General features: G+C 36.7%; 1 protein-coding gene across 2 annotated transcripts; it reads right to left on the minus strand.

Moving 5' to 3' along the window:
* Window positions 1-825: 825 nt before the first annotated feature.
* LOC127860186 (long-chain specific acyl-CoA dehydrogenase, mitochondrial-like) lies at window positions 826-16,424 on the minus strand. 2 transcript variants are annotated; one of them, XM_052398076.1, is made up of 9 exons: window positions 16,258-16,424; window positions 13,504-13,650; window positions 12,726-12,756; window positions 12,297-12,403; window positions 11,881-12,045; window positions 10,533-10,764; window positions 10,019-10,234; window positions 8,496-8,623; window positions 826-3,018 (listed from the first exon to the last, which is right to left on the minus strand). In XM_052398076.1, the coding sequence occupies exons 1-9, from the start codon at window positions 16,329-16,331 to the stop codon at window positions 2,841-2,843; spliced, it is 1,278 nt and encodes a 425-aa protein (XP_052254036.1). In that variant the 5' UTR covers window positions 16,332-16,424; the 3' UTR covers window positions 826-2,840. The 2 variants fall into 2 exon arrangements, 1 of the variants encoding a protein (XP_052254036.1); XR_008039625.1 differs by having other exon boundaries at window positions 2,879-3,018; window positions 8,441-8,623.
* Window positions 16,425-23,502: the final 7,078 nt, after the last annotated feature.

Below are 23,502 nucleotides of genomic sequence, written 5' to 3' on the forward strand. Positions count from 1 at the left end.
GGAATCATTGTTAATCTTAAACAAACTTCTCTTTAAAAAAAAATGCATCAACATGCTTTTTGAGTATGAGTTTTAATAATATAGAGGCAATTTAACAGAAAATTCACATAAATGTGAACATAATTGATTAAAAAAAATAGTTGCAACGACCGATTGAGTGTTAAAATTGCCGGGTACATTTTAGTATATTAACCGTACCAGGGGTACATGTAAGTATACTAAAGAGTAACCGGGGTACATGTAAGTATACTAAAGAGTAACCGGGTACATGTAAGTAGTACCAGAGTCAACAATGACCAATCAAGCACTAGTGATGGTCGGTTGTCCACTACAAGTTAACCAATTACTGCTTGTCTATCATCCTCTAAGGACTTACAATGTATAGACCAAAACTGACAACAACAAATGACTGATTTCCCATCATCTGCAAATGACTGTTCGTCCAATACTGTCAATGCCCTATCTTCCATCATCTACCAGTGACCGACTGTTCATCATCTTCCAATGATTGATAGTTCATCATCTACCAATTACTGATTATACACCGTCTATCAATGACTGATTGTGCACCATCTACCAAGGACTGATTATCCATATTTGATAGTGATAATTTTTTCCAGAGAATTTGGTTTTTCGTTATAATTTGATTATTTTTCATTCAAACTGATGTTTTTACTAATTAATATCATAGCCACACACTCATCACCTGTGGTTTTAAACAATATGAAAATTAATTTTGCATTTAAATACTAGCATTTCCTAGTGCACATATACGGGTGAAAAACTTGGGAAAGAGTATGCAGTAAAATGAGAAACAATAACATCTTAAAAATGTATACATTTTCTGTTTATTAATAATATATTAAACATATATCACATAAAGACAGTTGGAAGATTCATTTCATTCTTTCTTTAATACTGCTATATCAGTATCACAGTTGATTACCATCCAGACAGAAAGCAATGAACACTTTCTTTTACCAATAATTATAACAAGGGCTGTTTGTAAAACATGCATGCCCCCCATATGGGCTGTCCGTTGTAGTGGCAGGCATTGTGTGAATACGATTTTTGTCACTGTGACCTTGACCTTTGATCTAGTGACCTGAAAATCAATAGGGGTCATCTGCGGGTCATGATCAATGTACCTATGAAGTGTCATGATCCTAGGCAAAAGCGTTCTTGAGTTATCATCCGAAAATCATTTTACTATTTCGGATCACCGTGACCTTGACCTTGTGACCTCAAAATCAATAGGGGTCATCTGCAAGTCATGATCAATCTACCTATGGAGTTTCATGATCCTAGGCGTATGCGTTCTTGAGTTATCATCCGAAAATCATTTTACTATTTTGGGTCACCGTGACCTTGACCTTTGACCTAGTGACCTCCAAATCAACTATGGGTCATCTGCCAGTCATGATCAATCTACCCATGAAGTTTCATGATCCTAGACGTATGCGTTCTTGAGTTATCATCCGGAAACCATTTTACTATTTCGGGTCACCGTGACCTTTGACCTAGAGACCTCAAAATCAATAGGGGTCATCTGCAAGTCATGATCAATCTACCCATGAAGTTTCATGATCCTAGGCGTATGCGTTCTTGAGTTATCATTCAAAACCCATTTTACTATTTCTGGTCACCGTGACCTTGACCTTTGACCTAGTGACCTCAAATCAATAGGGGTCATCTGCGAGTCATGATCAATGTACCTATGAAGTTTCATGATCCTAGGCCCAAGCGTTCTTGAGTTATCGTCTGACAACCACCTGGTGGACGGACCGACAGACCGACCGACCGACATGAGCAAAGCAATATACCCCCTCTTCTTTGAAGGGGGGCATAAAAATGTAGATATTTTCCTGGTTTTGTCTTGTTAATATATCACTTGAATGCAACAAAACTGATTAAAATGTAATAACATTCATTAATTAGCCAAAAACCTTTTCAAAAAAGATAAATGAGCATTATGTCCTTAAACCACAGATACAGAAACCGATAATATGATATGTAACAAACTAATTTTTTGAATTGATATCCCCCGCCAAATAAACTTTGTTTATGGAATGGTGCAAATCCCTTGTTATACTGTATTATCATAAAGTTAAGGGGAATAATTCATAGGTAATAATTTAGTAAAAAGGCAAAAACAACAAACGGCAATAACTCTGGGTGATGAAAGTGCAATGGTATGGTTCTTGTGCATGGCACTTTTCCCCATTATTTTCTACTCACCCATGAAATTTTATGTTGATTTGTTGTATCATATCTGAGATATGGTTTGAAAAGTTAAATCATACAAAAACAACAAAGGAAAATAACTCTAAGATAAGAAAGTGCAGGGTTATGGTTTTTGTGCATGGCATTTCTTAACATTGATTTCTACTCACCCATGAAGTGACATGTTGATATGTTGTATCATATCTGAGACATAGCCCTGAAAATGTTTCAATCAAACACAAACAACAAAGGGCAATTCATCTTATTAAAGAAAGGGAAGGGTTATGGTTCTTATGTGTGGTACTTCTTCTCATTTAAATCAATACACCCATAAAGTTTCATATTGAAATCGTGCATTGTATCTTAGATATAGCCCTGAAAATGTTCATCATACAAAAACTACTGGGGGATAATAATGCACATAACTGCTCAGTCTTGCACCTTTAAAAATTTGCAGAATACAAACACTAGTAATATTTTTTCACAGGTTTGTCTGCAATGCCCATGTTATGTCCTAAGTCACAGCTCATGTCATGTCCGATGGCACTCGCCCTGTCACTTAGTATGTCATGTCCCATGTCACTCTCCATGTGACAGCCCATCAATCACAAGCCCCGCTACTTCTTGACAATGCTCCTGGCAATGAGCTCCTTCATGATCTCATTGGCCCCTCCGTAGATGGGCTGAAGGCGGGCATCGCAGTACGCCCGGGCGATCGGGTACTCACGCATGTATCCCCACCCTCCAAACATCTGCAGGCAGTTGTAGGCAACTTTATTCTGGAGCTCAGAGCACCTGGACAATAAAAGAAATTATGAATCAGATAGAGACATTTAAAACAAAATTATAAGGACCATATATCCCTGACCAGAACAAGAGATGTGTTTGTCAGAAACACAATGCCCCCTATTGCGGCGCTTTGAAGCCATATATTTGAACTTTGACCTTGGAGGATGACCTTGACATTGACCTTTCACCACTCAAAATGTGCAGCTGCATGCCAAATATCAAGTTGCTATCTTCAATATTGCAAAAGTTATGACCAAGGTTAAAGTTTTTGAACAGAATTGCGCCACTTTGAAGCCATATATATGACCTTTGACCTTGAAGGATGACCTTGACCTTTCACCACTCAAAATGTGAAGCTCCATGAGATACACATGCATGCCAAATATCAAGTAGCTATCTTCAATATTGCAAAAGTTATTGCAATATTGCAAAAGTTTAACCAAGGTTAAAGTTTGGAAACAGAATGACAGACAGGCCAAAAACAATATACTCCCGATCATTCGATCCGGGGGCATAAAAAACAACTGACAAACAACCATTCTTCTGCAAAAACTCGTCACAGCCAAAATTCTTTCATACAGCAAATGTACACATCAAGGTGGTTCAAGTAGGGAAGAGTGAGTGAGATCCACCCAATAATAAAACACAATTTCTTCACTGTATACTCTATTGAAGAGCTAGAAATGTGTCCAAACGAAATTGATACGCCCGCATTCCGCTTGACTTAAAATTAATATGTCGCAAAAATCTGGATCAAATATTAGGGGATGCCCAACTTAACATGGTGATTAATATGTTTGTAAAAGTTTCAGCCCTCTTACTGCCATAAATTTTGAGTTAAGGGAAACACAAGTTAGAAAATGTTTCTGTTGAGCTTTTTTTGCAAAAAAGTTGCAACATGTCCAGTTGTGTTCAAAATATTCAGACCTAGATATAGAAGTTTGCAAATTCACACATTTTTGCTCAGGGGAGTTGAAAATATCATTTTTGAATAAAAAAAAAAGATTCCATAACTCTAGCTATTTAGGAAACATTCTTACAAAATACAAATGTGTCAAAGTTCACATATAAATGATAAATAAATTTGCACAGTTTCAGCCATCTAGCACCAAAAGCTTTTAAGTTACATGCTACATAAAAAATGGGAAAATTAGGGAGGGACAAGGGCAAATCTATATTCCTCTCTCATAAACTGGGAGTGTAACTATAGACAATGGGTCATTATTCTGCAAAAATCCTCACAACCAAAATTCCTTATTACTCATCTTCACATTAAGGTCATTCAACTGTTTAAGTTTGAGCCAGAGCCACCCATTAGTAGACATACAGACGGACAGACAAGTGCAGTGCTTAATGCCTCTATACTTTGGGGTATAAAAAGTTTCATGAATACATATACATAATACTGTGGTGAAGGCAACTTTACAGCTCCTTATATCATTAAAATTAGGGATGGGAACGAATAATCAAATATTAAAAAATCTGCCAAATATAGTAATGCTAAATTGAAATTCCATTTTGCAATGCAAAAAATCTTCCCAAATTTTTTTTAGTTTAAAGTTGCAGTTTTTTAATTGGCAGAATATGTTTGTAAATAAGTCATTGTTTGGTTAACAGTTGCATCATAACAGATAACAACGCATCCATTTATGACTAGTGGACTCTCCCATCCTTCTGAATTGGATCACTTTATTTCCAAAATTAGGGATGTCTAGTATATTTTGTTCTATATTAAGAATATTTCTTTCAGAAATTCCTTTAAGTAAACAGCGCAGACCCAGATGAGACGCTGCATCATGCCAAGGCCTTTTTTCTAGACGCTAGGCATAAATGGGTTAAGGAGATGATACATGTAATTGGCAAACAGGAGGGTATAAGGAAAGGGGTAGTGTCTTTATTGGTTTTGCGTTGGAGTCTGCACGGGTAATAATACACCGTTAAAAGACATCTATTAATCTATTGCCTAGGATCATTGACATGTTATTCACAGTTTAGCGTCTTCAATTAAGACAACAGAGTCTACCCCCACTTTTGTTAAATGCAAATGGCCAATCATTGATTTTAATTGCTATATCCATTTATTAAATAAATTATTATCTAATCAGAATCAAGTTACTCAAACATTAACCAATTAAACCGTTGTGGTTTTATATTCCGATCAGAACAAAATTGCAAAAACAAAAGCATTAATATTATCCATGTGGGAGTAATCCAAATTAATTAATATAGTTTTGAAATAAATTAGAATTATGGTATTGTGTTTTCCAGCATTAGCTTACTCTTAAAATAAGACATTTAAATCTAAGGTTTAACAAGAATATTGTCAAGCAATATGGTCCCCTACTTGTGAAACTCCACCATTTTCAGCAATATTTCTAGTCTGTTTGTTGTCATAGCAACCAGAATTCTTGAAGTAGGAACAAAATGAAGTGACGTGCATAATCTCCATATTGCCATCTGTCTATGTTTCAAGTTTCATGAAAAAAATATGAAGAACTTTCAAAGTTATCGCAGGATCCAGAAAAGTGTGACGGACTGACCGACAGAGCGCAAACCAGAAGTCCCCTCCAGTTTCTTACAAAGTAATATAATTATGCTGTCTTTCTTTATTAAACACGAATGCCAATGTCACAAAGATACACACATCAAAATTTGACAATGATTTATTTCTCTTATTTTTGTTTTAACATTGAATTGTGACTATTTAACTAATTTATGCCTAGTTTCTACAAAAAAGGCTATTGCAAATGCGTAGACCCAGATGAGACGCCGCATGATGGGGGGTCTCGTCAGGGTCTTCACTGTTTGCTTAAAGGAATTTCTGTAAGTAATATTCTAATTTTAGAAATAATAAATATACTAGACATCCCTAATTTTGGAAATAAATTGATCCAATTTAGAAGGATGGGAGAGTCCACAAGGCATAAATGGGTTAATCTTTGGAAAATGTTATACCGATACTATCCACCTCTCCTGCACAGTATGCTTGTAACTTCTGTCAATGTAGGACTAAAAATTCCCTTTTTACTATTTCCTGTAATGGGATTTCAAAGACATGGGTCTGTACGTTAATTGTTGTTTATTTTTATTCATTTATTTTTTATAGATATTTACTTCTTTTAACCCTTTAACCCTTAGAAACGTATTTTGAAGCGTGTGTAGTATCTCAGAAAGTTTAATTTAAATAAAGACCTTTCTTACTAGATTCAAGTTTTAAAGGCTTCATTTCCAACCCTTAGATACTGATGAGCAGCAAACAGCATAAAACCTGAACAGACTGGGTTTATGCTGCTTGCACAAAGCCATTTTCACTTTGCTTCTGAGTGCGAAAGGGTTAAGCTGTGTTTGTCAATATTCTGCCCCTATTTTTATCTATATTGAAGCTTTAGTTTATCTTCAATTGTATCTTAATAATACATCTTCTTAAATAGGAGTTATAGACCTTGGCTTTCATATAAAAGATGGTCTGGCAACTTCTTAAATAGGAGTCATAAACCTGGGCCCTGTCTTTTATATAAAAGATGTTCTGGCAAATTTGCTTTGGATCGACTAAATGTTATTATACCACTTGAGGTTAGGAAGTACCTAGTGTCAAAACAATTATTTTGCATGTCAGTACAAAAACTAAGTCACTTAAATGCAGATTATGCGAGCTGATTATCTACAGACATTTCACTTTTACAAGATTTTCAGAAAATACTAAGCAATCAATCTAAATTTAAGTTTACTTGTTGTTTGGTCTTCTCATGAAATAAGAACACAAGCTTCATGTGCCCACTTTGTAACATAATTTACGTATATTCAATGGGAATAACCCATCTGGATTGGACGTAAAATTTAAGCATATCATACGGTTTACTTCAAGATATCCAGCTTACAATGCATCTGCCATTTGGCTTCCCAAAAATGGCAAATATTTGCATTTATTCAATTCTTAAACTGATTTATCCTTTATATTGGCCAAACTTGCTTTGAAAAAGATTTAAGTAGCTTGTGTTTATTATAAGTACAAAAAGCTATATATTGCAATTAGGTCAAATGCAACAGCAAAATGAATGCAACAGCAAATGTAATGAAATGTTCTGATTTTGACGGAGAGAATTATAGCTTGTGTAAATTGATCCACCGCTTAAGTCGAGACTAAAATTTTAAATGATTTTTTAACAATTAATATTGACTAATAACTGACTTTATAGGGGTAAGGAAGTAACTAGACTTAATCTATCATTGTCACGTAACAGCTGGATTTTCACCTTTTGGAGGAACTACTTTTAGCGTTTGTGGTAAAAATAAAGGTCTGTAGGTTTATAGGAAACATATGATTTGACCTTCATAGTTGACTTGTAATTTAGGGGCTTGGGTTTTGTGTATTACAATTTGTCAAACAATGTTAAACTTTTTCTTCAACAAGTTGACTCCAAATACATAGAAATATAAATGACACAATTTAGAAAAGCATCTATCCTTTGTGGTTACCATAAATTACAAGACAATGTTATTATTATTACATTCCAATAATATATTGCCTTACCCACACAACCCCTCACCAGTATTTGGCCATGGATGCTGTCTCAATATTGCCTGACCCATACACCCTCTCACCAGTATTTGGCCATGGATGCAGTCTCAATATTGCCTGACCCACACACCCTCTCACCAGTATTTGGCCATGGATGCAGTCTCAATATTGCCTGACCCACACAACACCTCACCAGTATTTGGCCATGGATGCAGTCTCAACATTGCCTGACCCACACACCCCCTCACCAGTATTTTGCCATGGAATGCAGTCTCAATATTGCCTGACCCACACACCCCCTCACCAGTATTTGGCCATGGATGCAGTCTCAATATTGCCTGACCCACACACCCCCTCACCAGTATTTGGCCATGGACGCAGTCTCAATATTGCCTGACCCACACATCCCCTCACCAGTATTTGGCCATGGATGCAGTCTCAATATTGCCTGACCCACACATCCCCTCACCAGTATTTGGCCATGGACGCAGTCTCAATATTGCCTGAACCACACACCCCCTCACCAGTATTTGGCCATGGATGCAGTCTCAATATTGCCTGAACCACACACCCCCTCACCAGTATTTGGCCATGGACGCAGTCTCAATATTGCCTGAACCACACATCCCCTCACCAGTATTTGGCCATGGACGCAGTCTCAATATTGCCTGACCCACACATCCCCTCACCAGTATTTGGCCATGGACGCAGTCTCAATATTGCCTGAACCACACACCCCCTCACAAGTATTTGGCCATGGATGCAGTCTCAATATTGCCTGACCCACAAGCCCCCTCACCAGTATTTGGCCATGGACGCAGTCTCAATATTGCCTGACCCACACATCCCCTCACCAATATTTGGCCATGGACGCAGTCTCAATATTGCCTGAACCACACACCCCCTCACCAGTATTTGGCCATGGACGCAGTCTCAATATTGCCTGAACCACAAATCCTCTCACCAGTATTTGGCCATGGATGCAGTCTCAGTATCCAGCTGCCCCATGTTGTGAGACTCCAGACATCTGTCCACGAAGGCTCGGGTCACACAGATCTCTGTCTTCAGCTCAGCAAGCTTGTGTTGTATCGTCTGAAAACAGCCAGGACATGTATTAAACTCAGACTTAGAATACACAATATTCTTAAGGTTGATGCTGCAATTTGTTTGTTTTTTTATTTTTTTATATCTAACTTTACCTTTCTTCATTGAAAATAATTTGTTGGTCACATAAACAACAATGGAAACTCATCTCCATGAAAATGCAGTTCTTCAATAAGATCTATGTTTCTTGGGCCCAGGTCTATATTTCATTTGTAATATTTCCAATTTCATACAGAAACAGTTCAACTAACCAATCAAAAGCATTGGTTTCAGCCAATCACAATTGTATATTCCCCAGTTGAATGTTACCTTTAAATGAGACAGGGTCTTATATTCCCCAGTTGACTATTACCTGTAAATGAAACAGTGTCTTATATTCCCCAGTTGAATGTTACCTGTAAATGGGACAGGGTCTTATATTCCCCAGTTGACTGTTACCTGTAAATGAGACAGGGTCTTATATTCCCCAGTAGACTGTTACCTGTAAATGAGACAGGGTCTTATATTCCCCAGTTGAATGTTACCTGTAAATGAGACAGGGTCTTATATTCCCCAGTAGACTGTTACCTGTAAATGAGACAGGGTCTTATATTCCCCAGTAGACTGTTACCTGTAAATGAGACAGGGTCTTATATTCCCCAGTTGACTGTTACCTGTAAATGAGACAGGGTCTTACATTCCCCAGTTGACTATTACCTGTAAATGAGACAGGGTCTTATATTCCCAGTAGACTGCTACCTATTAATGAGACAGGGTCTTATATTCCCCAGTTGAATGTTACTTGTAAATGAGACAGGGTCTTATATTCCACAGTTGAGTGTTACTTGTAAATGAGACAGGGTCTTATATTCCCCAGTTGAATGTTACCTGTAAATGAGACAGGGTCTTATATTCCCCAGTAGACTGTTACCTGTAAATGAGACAGGGTTTTATATTCCTAAGTTGAGTGTTACCTGTAAATGAGAAAGGGTCTTATATTCCCCAGTTGAATGTTACCTGTAAATGAGGCAGGGTCTTATATTCCCCAGTTGAATGTTACCTGTAAATGAGACAGGGTTTTATATTCCTCAGTTGAGTGTTACCTGTAAATGAGACAGGGTCTTATATTCCCCAGTTGAATGTTACCTGTAAATGAGACAGGGTCTTATATTCCCCAGTAGACTGTTTCCTGTAAATAAAACAGTGTCTTATATTCCCCAGTTGAATGTTACTTGTAAATGAGACAGGGTCTTATATTCCCCAGTTGAATGTTACCTGTAAATGAGACAGGGTCTTATATTACCCAGTTGACTATAACCTGTAATTGAGATAGGGTCTTATATTCCCCAGTAGACTGTTACCTGTAAATGAGACAGGGTCTTATTTTCCCCAGTTGAATGTTACCTGTAAATGAGACAGGGTCTTTCCAAAAGCCTTTCTCTGCCTCACATAGTCTCGTGTTTCCTCAAACATCCACTCCGCTGCTGCCTGGGCCACGTCGGCAATGATGAGCCGCTCCTGGGGCAGCTCCTGCATCAGGTAGTAGAACCCCTTGTTGGCCTCACCAAGCATGGCGGACCCAGGGAGGCGGACATCCTCAAAGAACAGCTCTGCCGTGTCCTGTCAACATGGGAGACATGCGGTAGATTGGTGCAACAATTTTTAATGGTAACCCAAAAAACAGTGAAAACGATAGCTTTTATTATTTTCAAGGAGTGAATACCCTGTTTCTTCTTCTTAAGGGGATTTTCGGTATACCATGCCTTGGGATGAAAGTAAACAATACTTACTGGAGAGGGAATATTCTATATTGTCTTCAGGTAGAAGCCATAAAAAATACCCTTCTTCAAAAACTCATTACAAAAGACATCTTACTGAGATTTAGCAATAAAACAAAGACAATAGTTGAGAACCAAACCTGTGCCTTGAAGCCAATCTTGTCCAGTTTCCTGCCCTTGTTGAATCCCTTCATTCCTGCCTCCACAAGGAACAGGCTGATACCGTGGGCGTTGGACTTGGCCTGGGGGTTGGTGATGGCCACCACAATCACGAGGTCACACATGATGCCGTTGGTGATGAACACTTTGCTGCCGTTCAGGATCCAGTCCTCCCCATCCTGCTTGGCGTAAGTACGGATACCCTGCAGATCACTTGTATGAAAGAAGGATGGGTATAAAATTATGAGATGCAATTGCTCAGTTTTACAATATTGAACAGTACTTCAGTCATATAGAATGTTCCTTACAAAAACCTACTCACATTTATCAATCGATTTTTGATCTGATTAATGGACAACTGTTTTGAGGATCGAAATCTATATTTTTAAGACATTTGAGCCCAAATAGACCAAGTGAGCAATATACATCTGAATGTTTTGTTCTGTCATAAGAACACGCCAGCCAGTTCTTTACAATATGAAAATTATTGTCACATTCAAATACTAGCATTTACTAGCATTTACTAGTTATCAGGAAACACATACAGTGAAAAACTTGATTAAGGTATATAGGTATATTTTTTCAATATAGAAAAATATAAAAAAAACAATAAGATCTGAAAAGTTTATTAATTGTCTGTTTATTAAGAATATATCAAATCTTTGAGGCCATATTTAATGCTGCTATATAAGTATGTATACTTTGGCAATTAACTCAGCGACTGCTCAACTTGAATCAGAAGTAGGAGGATAAAAGTCGTACTCCAAATCAGAAATAGTTTCAAGACCAATCCCCCCACAAGTTATCTGGCTGGGCAATCAATCTAACCATCAATTTGCCCCTTTGGTGCAAAAAGGTACCATGTGACATTGAAATTGCCTTTTTGCACCAATGGGGCGAATTATGATGTTCTCTCAATAATTTCAGTCGAAAAACATTTGATTGCAACTATTAAACCATTTGTATACAATTATTTAACATTTGTATACACCTAAATAACCATTTGTATACAACTAAGTAACCATTTGTATACTAGTTAATCAATTGTATACATCTGTTTAATCATTTGTTTACATCTATTTAACCATTTGTATACAACTTATTTATTATTTGCATACAACTAATTTACCATTTGTATACAGCTAATTATCTTTTAGTATACAACTATTTAACCATTTGTTTACAACTAATTAACCACAAACATTTGTATACAAATAATTAACCATTTGTAAACAACCAAACCATTTGTTTACAACTAATCAACCACAACAAACATTTGTATACAACTAATTAACCATTTGTTTACATCTTATCAACCACTAACATTACCTGCCAGCACTGGGCTCTGTCATGGCAATTGCTCCGATACGTTTCCCTGCTGTCATGTCCGGTATATACTTCTTAATCTGGTCCTGTGTGCCGTAGTGGCAAATGTACGGCATGATGATGTCAGAGTGAAGGGCAAACCCAGGCCCAGAGCTGTTCACATACGCCCTGAATAGAGGCAACCATAGCTGCTATTGAAGCGTTGCCATTTACAATACATACATCAAGTAATGTCTATATGAGGCCATCAGCATACGACAAATACATAAATCAATTGCTCTTTTACTCTGACAGTAATAATATTGTCAAGGATCTGATATGCTAAATTATGAATGTTATGTTAAAATGTTCTTTTGAATGTGAAAGTGCCATTTATGGTAAAAAAAAACAGTAGTAAGAGCAAAATACAGCAAACTTACTGTTCCTCCCAGGTGATTGCTGTGGACAGGACATCACCCCCGATGCCACCATGTTCTGCCTTTGTGTTCACCCCCAATAAACCCTGCTCGCCGGCTTTCAACCATACCTTTAAAATCAAACACTCGTATAGTCAAATATTATTTTGCCATAACTTTTCTCATTAATAATGACTATTCATAGAAAGTTTTGATTTTATGTTTCAATGATGAATTTACTTCAACATCGATTCATGGATGAGTGGATAAGAGGTTGCATCTATTCGTTGTCTTAAATGAAAACAATTCTGATACATACAACAATTATATGTTCCGTGCACAGCATTAAGAACTTGATGGTGATTTTTTACAAAATATTTAATTCCATATATTTAATTCTGGATGCAGAACAACTGAATTGTTTTGATAAAAAACATGAATAATGACACATACTTCTCTACTGACTTGACCATCTTTCTCCCATCTGAAAGCAAAAGGTGAGAAAACTTGAAGACCACGCCATGTTTTATTAGTATCATCAAAAAAATGTTTAAACTTTATATTGCAATGAAATGGACCTTGAGCGCTCACCTGAATTTAAAGACACAAGAGAATTTGAGGATAGGCTTAAATGAACAACAAAATAATTATCAGTAGGTCAAGAATGTCCCAACATTTAAATTTTACGTCCAAAATCCACTTATGTCAAACACAAGTTGTTTATAGCCATAATTGAAGTTTGACCTCTAAGTGACATTGACCTTTGAGGTATTGAGACAGGTGATACATGTGACACTTTGTCTCCTTATGGTTGTCATTTGTAATAAGTTGTCGTAAAACTGAATGACAAATGAAGTTAGGGGACTTCATATTACAAACGCGCGGTTGCACTTTACTGAAAAAATATGATACAGCCGTAGTCAGGGAAGCAAAGTACCATAATGTGCCCCTATGAATTCACAAGAAGTACCATAATGTGCCCCTATGAATTCACAAGAAGTACCATAATGTGCCCCTATGAATTCACAAGAAGTCATGATACAGCCCTAGTCAGGGAAGCAAAGTACCATAATGTGCCCCTATGAATTCACAAGAAGTCATTGTTATTAAACAGACCCAGCTTATGCAGCAGTCTTGACAACCCAAACAAGGAAATTATCTAAATGGAGGAGAAATTACAAATTTTAAATAAAAAACACAGAACAATAACAACACAGAACAAATCTATTACTGTTCACTGTGGGGCGCCACCTCCTCTCTGAAAAATCGTCTGACCGACTGGCGAAATATGTCATGTTCCTCAGAGAAGATCTTCCTGGTACCAAAGTCCATCAAGTTTGAGCTTTGACTGATTTCAGGCCTGGTGGAATAGCACCTTCTGAAAAAAATATTACAATGACAGACAAACTAGTCACCTTATCTAGCTTTATTTTCAATTATCTGGAAACAGTTGCAGGGTCATGCCTTCAAATGGTGATTTTCAATCAAGACCTTCTGAAACTTTTAAAGCATTATCACCTGTCCCTTGTATCTGATGAATCTTCAGAGGATGAGGCTGACACCGACTGACAGACGATTGCTGTGTGCGCAACCAATTCACGCCCAGTGCTGTTCAGCTTGGTACTTAACTGGTGTTATTGTACAATGTTTTTCAAGTGGACATTGGGTACATCTAATATATTGTACCCAAGTGAGAGTAGTGACGATGTGCTTATGTTTCCACACTGTGTTGTTGAGGAGTAAAACATGATACACAATTTATCTAGTCAGCTTGTTGAAAACTTGTTTATAATGATTGACATGAATAAAATTCAAAACCTCAATCCCCATTTTGAGCAACAAAACTGGAACAGACTGCTCAAAGGCGTCAAAATAGGGCACTCGAGTATACATTTCAGAGTTCCTATAATTAAAATAAGAGTTAATGTAGAAAATATTGCCAAATTAATACAATAAATTGTATTTGTTTCTGCTAAAATTATCTGTATATATGTATTTTATAAATGAAGACTTCTTCTTCTTCTTACATTACAGTACAGACACCTTTCAGCGTATACTCGTACTAGCGCATTGTGGTGCAAGATGTGTCTATGTACAGTTGAAGTGATTGAAAATAAAATAAAAATAATACAAAAATCCTATGTATAGTGCAGGTAAAAACGCCAAGTACTATCTATAGGAGGGTCACTGGTAGCACTTCCATCTTGAAGAACTCGATAGTTGCGCAGCTGACTACTGACTGGGGAAGGCTGTTCCAGAGGCAAATGGTGTCTGGGAAGAATAAACTTTGGTAACACTGAGTTCTAGCAAATGGTACCAGATAGTGGAGTCCATGACCTCTTGCGGAGCTGATGGCAGTGAAGTTGGATGTAGGGACTTCAACAAGGCCGTTGACAATGCGGTATATCATGGTAACTTTTGCATGGGCTCTGCGCTCTTGGAGAGATGGCCACCCTAGTTGCTGGAGCATAGCAGTAACACTGCTGGTCCTTCTGTAGTCTGAGAAAACCATCCTTGCGGCTCGGCGTTGCACCATCTCAAGCTTCCAGATGTTTGCACTGGTGAATGGATCCCAGATGATGCAGGAGTATTCAACAAGTGGCATTACCAGGGTTAAATAGCATTGCTCTTTGGTCTTTCGGGGGCATTGTTGGATGTTTCTCTGTTGAATGATCTGGCATTGTTGGTTTTTCTTGTTATGATGTCAATGTGATGGTTCCAGCTGAGTGATTTTTGGAAGTTGAGGCCTAAATATTTATCCCATCATTAGACGTGTTTTGTCGAAATAAACCACTGTGGAATATATTTTCCTTTATTTCGGCAATGCTGAAATATAGCTGTCACCCGCGGCAGACTCTTATATCAGTGATGTGTGGAGGATGATCATATTACTCAGAATCAACTATAATCATTTTTAGTAAAATCGAATCAGATTCAACAAAACAAACAATTTTATACCAATATGTAATATATTTTTAACACAAAATGCAACACAAAAAGCCAACAAAAAAAAATTATTTTTAGTGCGCGTTCTCATGACGTCAATATTAACACATCAAACAACAAAAGTCATATTCTTTTCCGCTAAAGCAGCAGTTTTTTAGTATTTTTTTCATCATTTCTTTAAAATCGAGGACGTAGAGGTATGATAACTAGAAAAACAGGTTAGTGCCTGATCTGTTTGTTATATATTAGGCTCGGCAAAAATAAAATTATAAAACAATGTTTGCTTAAAATAACTTTGGGATTTTCTTTTAGTTCTATTTTCCTATTCTATTTTTAAAGAAATAATTGACACCTAAGAAAATTGATGGGATAAATTGAATACTAGGTCGGTGCCGAATAAAGTGAAGTTTATTTTGCTCGGCCAGAAAATCTGAACCACTCGCCAAGGCTCGTGGTTCAGATTTTCTAAGCCTCGCAAAATAAACTTAGCTTTATTCAGCACCTACCTAGTATTCTAGGGTGAAACTCCATCAGCCAATCCTTCTCCCATCTCTGTAGGCCTTCAAGATCCTGTTGTAGGGCTCTAGCATCTTGTTGTGGCAGTAGAGGGCACAGTTGTCTCTTGTCTGCAAACATTCTAGTGGCGGATTCTGGTGATACATATTCAGGTAGATCGTTAATAAATAGCAGGAACAGGAGAGGGCCTAGGACACTACCCTGGGGGACTCCAGACTGTACAGGCGCATTTCCGGACTTGCTGCCATCCAGGATTACTCTCTGGCTCCACTCTCCTAGGAAACTGTTTATTCAAAGACATACAACAAAATAATCGCACATTGAAGTTCTCATTTAGAATTTAAGGCACTACACGAATAGACTGTTATCTAAAACTTGTACAAATATTCAACAATATTTGATAAACAAAACATTAAAATGATTGTTCTGTCGAAATGCCGAATAAACATTGTCCGAACTTATGATCAAGCTAAAATAATCTTCTGGCACACTTAGAAAAACAATGTAGATCTATCTTACTTACCTACTTGTACAAGCAAGAATTTGTTTTGTGCAATTTGTCTCATTTATGAGTCGAAATATTCCTCTGGACAACATTTTTATGTGCAATTTAATCTAAACTGATCCTGTGTACCGGTGTTAAGGACTTTGAACATTACACAAGCGCAAACAACTCTGATTTAGCAGACGATTTATTGGATAACTTTCGGAGGTTTCCGGAGATAGTCGATGTATCACGATTGGATTCCGGAGGTGAATCGAAAACCGGAAGTCCTGATATAAAGGTTACGTTCCGTCAGTTTGATAATTAGCACCTGTCCAGTGGGTGAGTGCATGATTCATTAAATTTCATTTAATTTTTAAGCAACAGTTCAATGGAAGGGATAATCTCCAGTAAATGAATGTTTCTAAATTACTATCGCGCGTTCCTTACTTGCATGTGCGTTCTGCTACATGAATACAGCATGTTTGCTTAAATATAAACATTGGATATAAAAAGCCCCAGTAAAAAAAAAACAAGATTAAAATTAAAAAAAGAAAAAAGGTAGTCCTCAACTGGACTCGAACCACTGACTCCTGGAGTAAAAGTCTACCGCTTAGACCACTCGGCCATCCGTGCTTATTTACTGACGGGTGTGTTTTTTACTTTATATAAGCAATCCTCGTAGTTTCAAAAAAATATAACGACAACAACAGAACTCTCCAAATTATTCAATCGTTTCGCGTTTCAACGCTTTATAATTTTTAAATCGTAAACAGATGCGTATAATGGATATTTTAGAGCATGTTAAATGTTCAGAATTATTGTTTCCTCACAAATATCATAACTACAACGAACATTTGCGAATCTGAAATAACTTTTTTTAATTTTGTCAAAGGTTCATGGGGGGGATAAATTTCATTAAAACTTCGCTTTAGTTTTTCTTCATTGAATGTGGTACAATATGATCAAACTATATATCATTTTAAAGCTAAAGACGGATAGAATAACATAAACACATTTTTGACATTCAATATTTGTGTGCTTTATTCATATTTTGGTTTAAAACCAATACATTTTACACTAATTTACAAAATCTCAATCTAAAGTTAGGAAGGATATGCACTACCTTAAGTTGAATAAATACAAAGCTATATACATATACAAGGTCAAATTAGCAACATTTCACAGAAAATAATTGTCATAAAACAACAAATGAGTTTTTATTCAACTGCCTTTTTTGGATAAATATCCTAAACAAAGTTCTAAAAATAACTAAAACGTAACTACTTTTTAAAAATCCAGGTACGGTGGATAATAAGAGTCACAATTCTATTTCAAAGGCTCAACAATTTTGTTATTTACCTCTCAACCAAATTGCAAATTTTAAACCATCTCAAATTGAAATAAATTGCAGACGACATATAAAATTGTAAAGGAATAAAGAAATTGGCAAAACTATTGATTTTATATTTTGATTCCTTCTACCCATTTTGAAAGCGTGGCCATCGCTGTGATCCGTAGAAAAACGTGCAAAACAAATCGGTTGAAACCACGTGCAGTGGTGAGAAAACCGGGTATGTGTATACACATACCTGAGAAAACACATGTACTTATTTTGACAGTTGTGTGACAACTAGTAAAACAACTATTAACATTAATCAGCAAGAGATCGCACTAAATAACAGAAATGACCACGTAGAGATATCATCACTTACCCTATTGCAAATATTTTCGTTCTGAAAATTGTCCCCCACACGTCTTTTTTAGTTTATTTGTTTTGTTTTTCTGGAGCCGAAGTGCATCTCACAGAATATCCATCCAACTTCCGTTGTTTTCACTTTCGTTATTAAAAACTCCGTTTAAAAGAATTATTTCTACTTTTAGATTGTTAAAGCGATGTATTATTATATATTATCGATAGAATTGTATACCGTGATGAATTCAACGGAGTTACGTATCGATCTTTCTGTCAGTCTGTAAGCGTACTATTTTATGCGCAATAATATAAGTACAGTGATTCGACAACGATTGTAAACATTGGTGAAATGCTTCTTACATAGTTATTCTTTCGAGTGTTTATGAGGTCTGATCGTGCAGTTTGCAAACATCAAAGGAAAGATTACAATCCAATGCATTTGTCATCGTCAACCGTTTGGAATGTCAATTAGGCGATGAGTGAGTTTTTAGCATGTTTCTTTCTATTTTATTAATTTAAAAATGGCTTCCCCCATGCTGATGAAATGACATGTGTTCGAGTTTTGATATTTTTAGATATGTAAACTTTTTTTTACTATTTAAGCGTAACTTGCCCTCGTCAATGTCGATATTATTCACTAGTTATATAATTTTCCGCCGAAATACGTGGAATAAACATGATTCAGATTTTTGAAAATAATGTATATTTTAGTGTTAAAATCGCTTTGTAGTTTGTTTGATTTTCTGGATGTTATGATACGTTGATGTACAAAATTGGTAGCAGTTTGAAGGGAAAACATCCTTTCAAGCATATATGTATACATTTTCAATGTGGCACTCTTCCTTTAGTCAAATTTGAGTTCAATGCTAGGGGTCCCACATTTTTCAAAATGAAGCCTCTACATGAACCTTAACCAAAACGTGAAAAGGCCTCTTTAATTATGATATTGAAACAATTTACCGTTCATGCTTGTTTTGTATATGCTAATTTTTAGTCCCCTTATTAAGATTTCTTCTTTTTGTGTTAAATTGAAAAGTGCTTTCAAACTTGACAAGTGCAAAAGTGAAATGTTTATTAATACTTCATTTTTATTACTATTTACATTCTTTGTCTGCAGGACTGAATTTAACTTTGATGCTAGTAAAGTTATGGAGCGGTTATTTTACTATTGACGGGAGTAAAGTCTGGAAGAGGTTCGATAGTTACCGGGTGGTAGACTGCTTTTTTTTTAAATATCAATTTTGGTGCCTGAGCTGGTTTTGAAGACATTACATTCCGCATAGAGATGAGTATTTATAGAGATCAGTACGTATATAACACAAATGTATGTAGCACGAGGCCGACTTTCTAACTATAGCATAGAATCCCAGCAATAGACGGAGCCATATATGTACAGTATGACAAACGGATGAATTTAGACATTTGAACATACAATCACGTGGCTACTGACCGTTACGGTATACCCGCGTGTGTGCGTGCGTATGGCGATTTTTCTTGTGCGTATTGTTAAGCTTGCTTGTGCAATGGCTAGGGCAAAGTACCAATACCACCGTCTTATGTATTTTAAAGTCAATTGTCGGAACAGCAAAAGTTAATTTAGTATTGAGCGGTGTTCGTTGGGGCAATCCGTAGTTCTGCTTTGTCGACCTCCGGATAACAAGAGCAAAAACGTGTTGACATGACTGTGGGAGCACAAGATCAGAATGCGGGATCGCGGACTTAAAATCGAGATCTCGCTTCATAGTTGTGTGCCATCGTTTTTTTTCCTTGTATATTGAAAGCTAGAACTTTAGAACCGTTAGAGAGTTTCGCAGTTTATTTTCACTACCTCGCATTGTGATTGGACAGAAACACACGATGCGAAGACACGAGATATCGAGATGCGACGGTGAGATATCAGGATCTCGCGAACTCGGTATCATGATCTCCCTGTGTCGTATCGTAATATTGAAATGAAAGGTAAAATCACAATATGAGGTTGCGATAATTCGGTGTCCCGATATTAGTATCATAATAAACAATATCGAGAACGCGAAAACACAATGCGACAGCACTACGATGCGAGATCGCGATATGAATTTCGCAATATCGCATCGTTATCTTGCATTGCCGCATCGTGTTAAGTTGTTCTCAAGCTTGAAATCTCAAGGTAGACAATCCTAAATAACGAATGGCCACGAATAAACATATTAGAATTGTTGAATTTATTAAATTGTGTTCTGGAAACAAACTCGCAACTAACTGTGACAGTCAACACAATATCCCAAGACGATCACAGTTAACCTAGCTGTGTTATTAATGTACGTTTGTATGAACGCACTGACATACTAACGCATTCAACAAACGTCAGTTTGCGTGTAAACTAGCGTTCTGCTTGTGCATACTTTTCCGCAGTGCCATGGTTGTGTTTTCGTTTGACAAAAAACTAGTTGTTTGCTTCATAAGTCAACGAATAGCTTGTACTTTAATAGCCCTTTTAATAGCGACTGCATGAAACTGCTGATATTTCTGGTCCCCCGCTTTATATGAATTACATATAGCAAATTGTTAAGTTGAATTTAACTTCATGTTGCATCATGCCAAGACAGCATGCTTAATGCTTTCGTCTAGTTGAAATTTACATTATTAATGCGTAAATTATAATTAATAGTACAATTACGTATGTAATTATTAATTTACCCCGGTAATGCTGCAATTTAAACTATAGAGCGACTCAGTTACTAGGAGAATGTTGCGTTTCAAGCGGATTTGGTTGTGTACAAATAGTTTTATCCATTTAAAAGCATATATTAATGTTTTCATAAAATTAAGCACCTTTACAAATAACTTCCTGTCATCAAATCGAAGTTTTACCGATGATTCAGACGAGAAAGTTTCAGATATCTGACTGTTAAAGTGTAAAAATAGTTTGCCCTCGATTAAAGGTACTCAACAACAGTCTGAACCATACTTATATTTGCTAAATAAAGCCATCATCGATCAGCGATAACCATGGAACAATAACGTGAGTCCGTTGTCAAATGTAACTTAATACCTCGGACGGTTACTGTTGTTCTAACCAAACGAATTAATAACTCCTTCTCGCACAAGGAAAAGGACGTGTGTTGATTGGAGAATGTCAGTCGATGCCGCACTATGAGACATTAAAGTGCTTCCTCACGCATGCCTTTTTTTCAGAAAGTATTGGGAGTCCGGTTAAGAAGTCTACTATAATAATGGACATGTCAAGATATTGAAAACTTATTTACGCATAAATTTTCACTACGTCCATGTGGACGCATTAGCAAAAAAAGAGTCGACAAAAATACATTTATATATAATTTTGAGGGTTTATGGGAGAATGTAACAGCTAGGGGGAGGTTGGTAGCTGGGGGGAGGGGGTAGCAGCTAATGCCGATAGCCTGTGTTGTAAACGCTTTTAGACGGTCAATACACATCGGAAGTTTAGCCGATATGCTAGAACTACACTCTTGAAACTGCATTCTCACTCCCAATAATCACAATATACATGTAGTACTTAATATATAACAGGTTTCATTTACACCACTTGCATGAAGAGCAAAAATAATCCAGTGTGTTTCATGTTGTCGAATGGTTCGTATGGTCTAACGATTGGGTCCGTATGTTTAAAAAATTCGGATTGTATAGTCCATGGTCCTATACCTTCAATAGAAGTTGTAAAAAGGGTTTCGATAAATTAATAGAGCAGATTAAAGGCCTCAATTGCGATCGTCAATGTTCGGTTAAGTCAAGTGGAATACGGTTCACATCTTCATCGTCTTCGGGGGAGAAATACTTTAGGCAGAGGACTTTTGTAGTACGGGATCTTGAACGAGTTGGCTTGTTTTTTACTAGTGTGACGGTACAAAAAGGTGCATTGCTATTTTTACGTTTTGACGAGTGGGCGTTTGAACGACATATGCGGCGTCGCCCATGTCTGAATTCTAACACATAGAGCTCGCCAAAGACATTAGATACTAAGTGTTCAATAACAGTTTGTCTTTCTGCCACTGAGGAGTGCTCTATAAACTGAGACACGCCAAGCCTTGGACATACCCCGCTGCGTCAGATGCAGAACGCAGACCAGACGCAAGATTTTGAGATCGCAAGGCAAACGCATGTAATTGATAAATTGTATTCTTTTCATGATACTAGCAATTATGCTAGTGAAATTGTGTTTACTAGGGGGGGGGGGGGCAGAGAGAGAGCACGTGCCTACTTCCACAGGCTGACCCAAAAGCTTTTGCTATGTACATGCAAATGCCTTATAGTTTAATTTTAAATAGAAAACGCACATTTCCTACAGATATTTTGTGCCCCCGAATATGTGTTTACTTCTATAATACTACTACCAGTATTATCAGTAAGTTTTGTTCAAAATGAAAATATATATAAAGAATGAAATATCGTTGTTTCCAAGCATTATTCCATTTAGATTCTTACTTAAAAAAGTCCTGTGGTGGTAAATTATAATACAATATATTGTAATATAAAAACAACATAAGACAATAACTGTGAGGCAGATCGAGTGACGGTTCTTATGGATTGTAATTCCCGTCAATGAGATTTATCTAGACTTGAACTTTCAAATTCCCAGCGGTCAAAGGCTTAGATTTATGATTCGGACGATACTTAAGAATCCTCAGAAATGGCACTTGCTTTGTACATGCGTATGTGATGCAGAGTAACGGACATCTTCTTTGCATATCAGGACTACAAAGGGTTATGTTCTGGACAAGCATAAGGAACAGCGCCGAAACCAAACGCGCCGACACAAGTAACCATTTACTGGCCGGCTAGCTCTTAATTTTCCAGTCTTAAAGGGATCTTTTCACGCTTTGGTAAATTGACAAAATTGAAAAAAGTTGTTTCAGATTCGCACATTTTCGTTTTAGTTATGATTAGGGATGGCAACGAATACCGATTTTGGTATTCGAATATTCGGTCATCCTTCCGAACGAATATTCGGATATTCGGTCAACATCTGTTGCAAAAAAGTCAACTTTGTTTACCGTACCATTACTCCAAGAATTCTACTTTCGTTTTTACCGGAAGTGCACCGGAAATGACTAAATATTGACACAGCATTGCCGTCGATAATTCGAAGCTGATTTTGTTGATTACTTTTTATTGTTAAAATTGAATGACAAAAACTGTTTTTAAACTATTAATATTGTACATTAACAATAGAACGAGAAACATAATATTACATGACGACAAAATAATTACATGACAAAACAGAAATTAAACGAATTATGTACATAGCCGCAACACACACTTTGAACCTGTTTAACAGACTAAACAGTCAGTCTTTTAAAGTTGTCACGTTTAAAAGTCACTTGGATCGGCGACTTCTTATCGGATGATGACGTGAAATACTTCCAAGCATCGGAAGGCGTAGGTGGCATTTTGCTTGGACAGAGATTTACTTTGTGCGTGTAGCAATTATAATATTTTCAATTAAATGAGGGCGAACTACCAAAAACATTTCTTTAAGTATAATACCTGATTGAATATTGAGTAATAAATTAAAGTTTGGACCATACGATACGCAAATACTCGTTAGAGGTTGATTAAATTATTTTCTA

The sequence above is a fragment of the Dreissena polymorpha genome, chromosome 15, assembly GCF_020536995.1.
Source record: "Dreissena polymorpha isolate Duluth1 chromosome 15, UMN_Dpol_1.0, whole genome shotgun sequence".
Classification (NCBI taxonomy): domain Eukaryota; kingdom Metazoa; phylum Mollusca; class Bivalvia; order Myida; family Dreissenidae; genus Dreissena; species Dreissena polymorpha.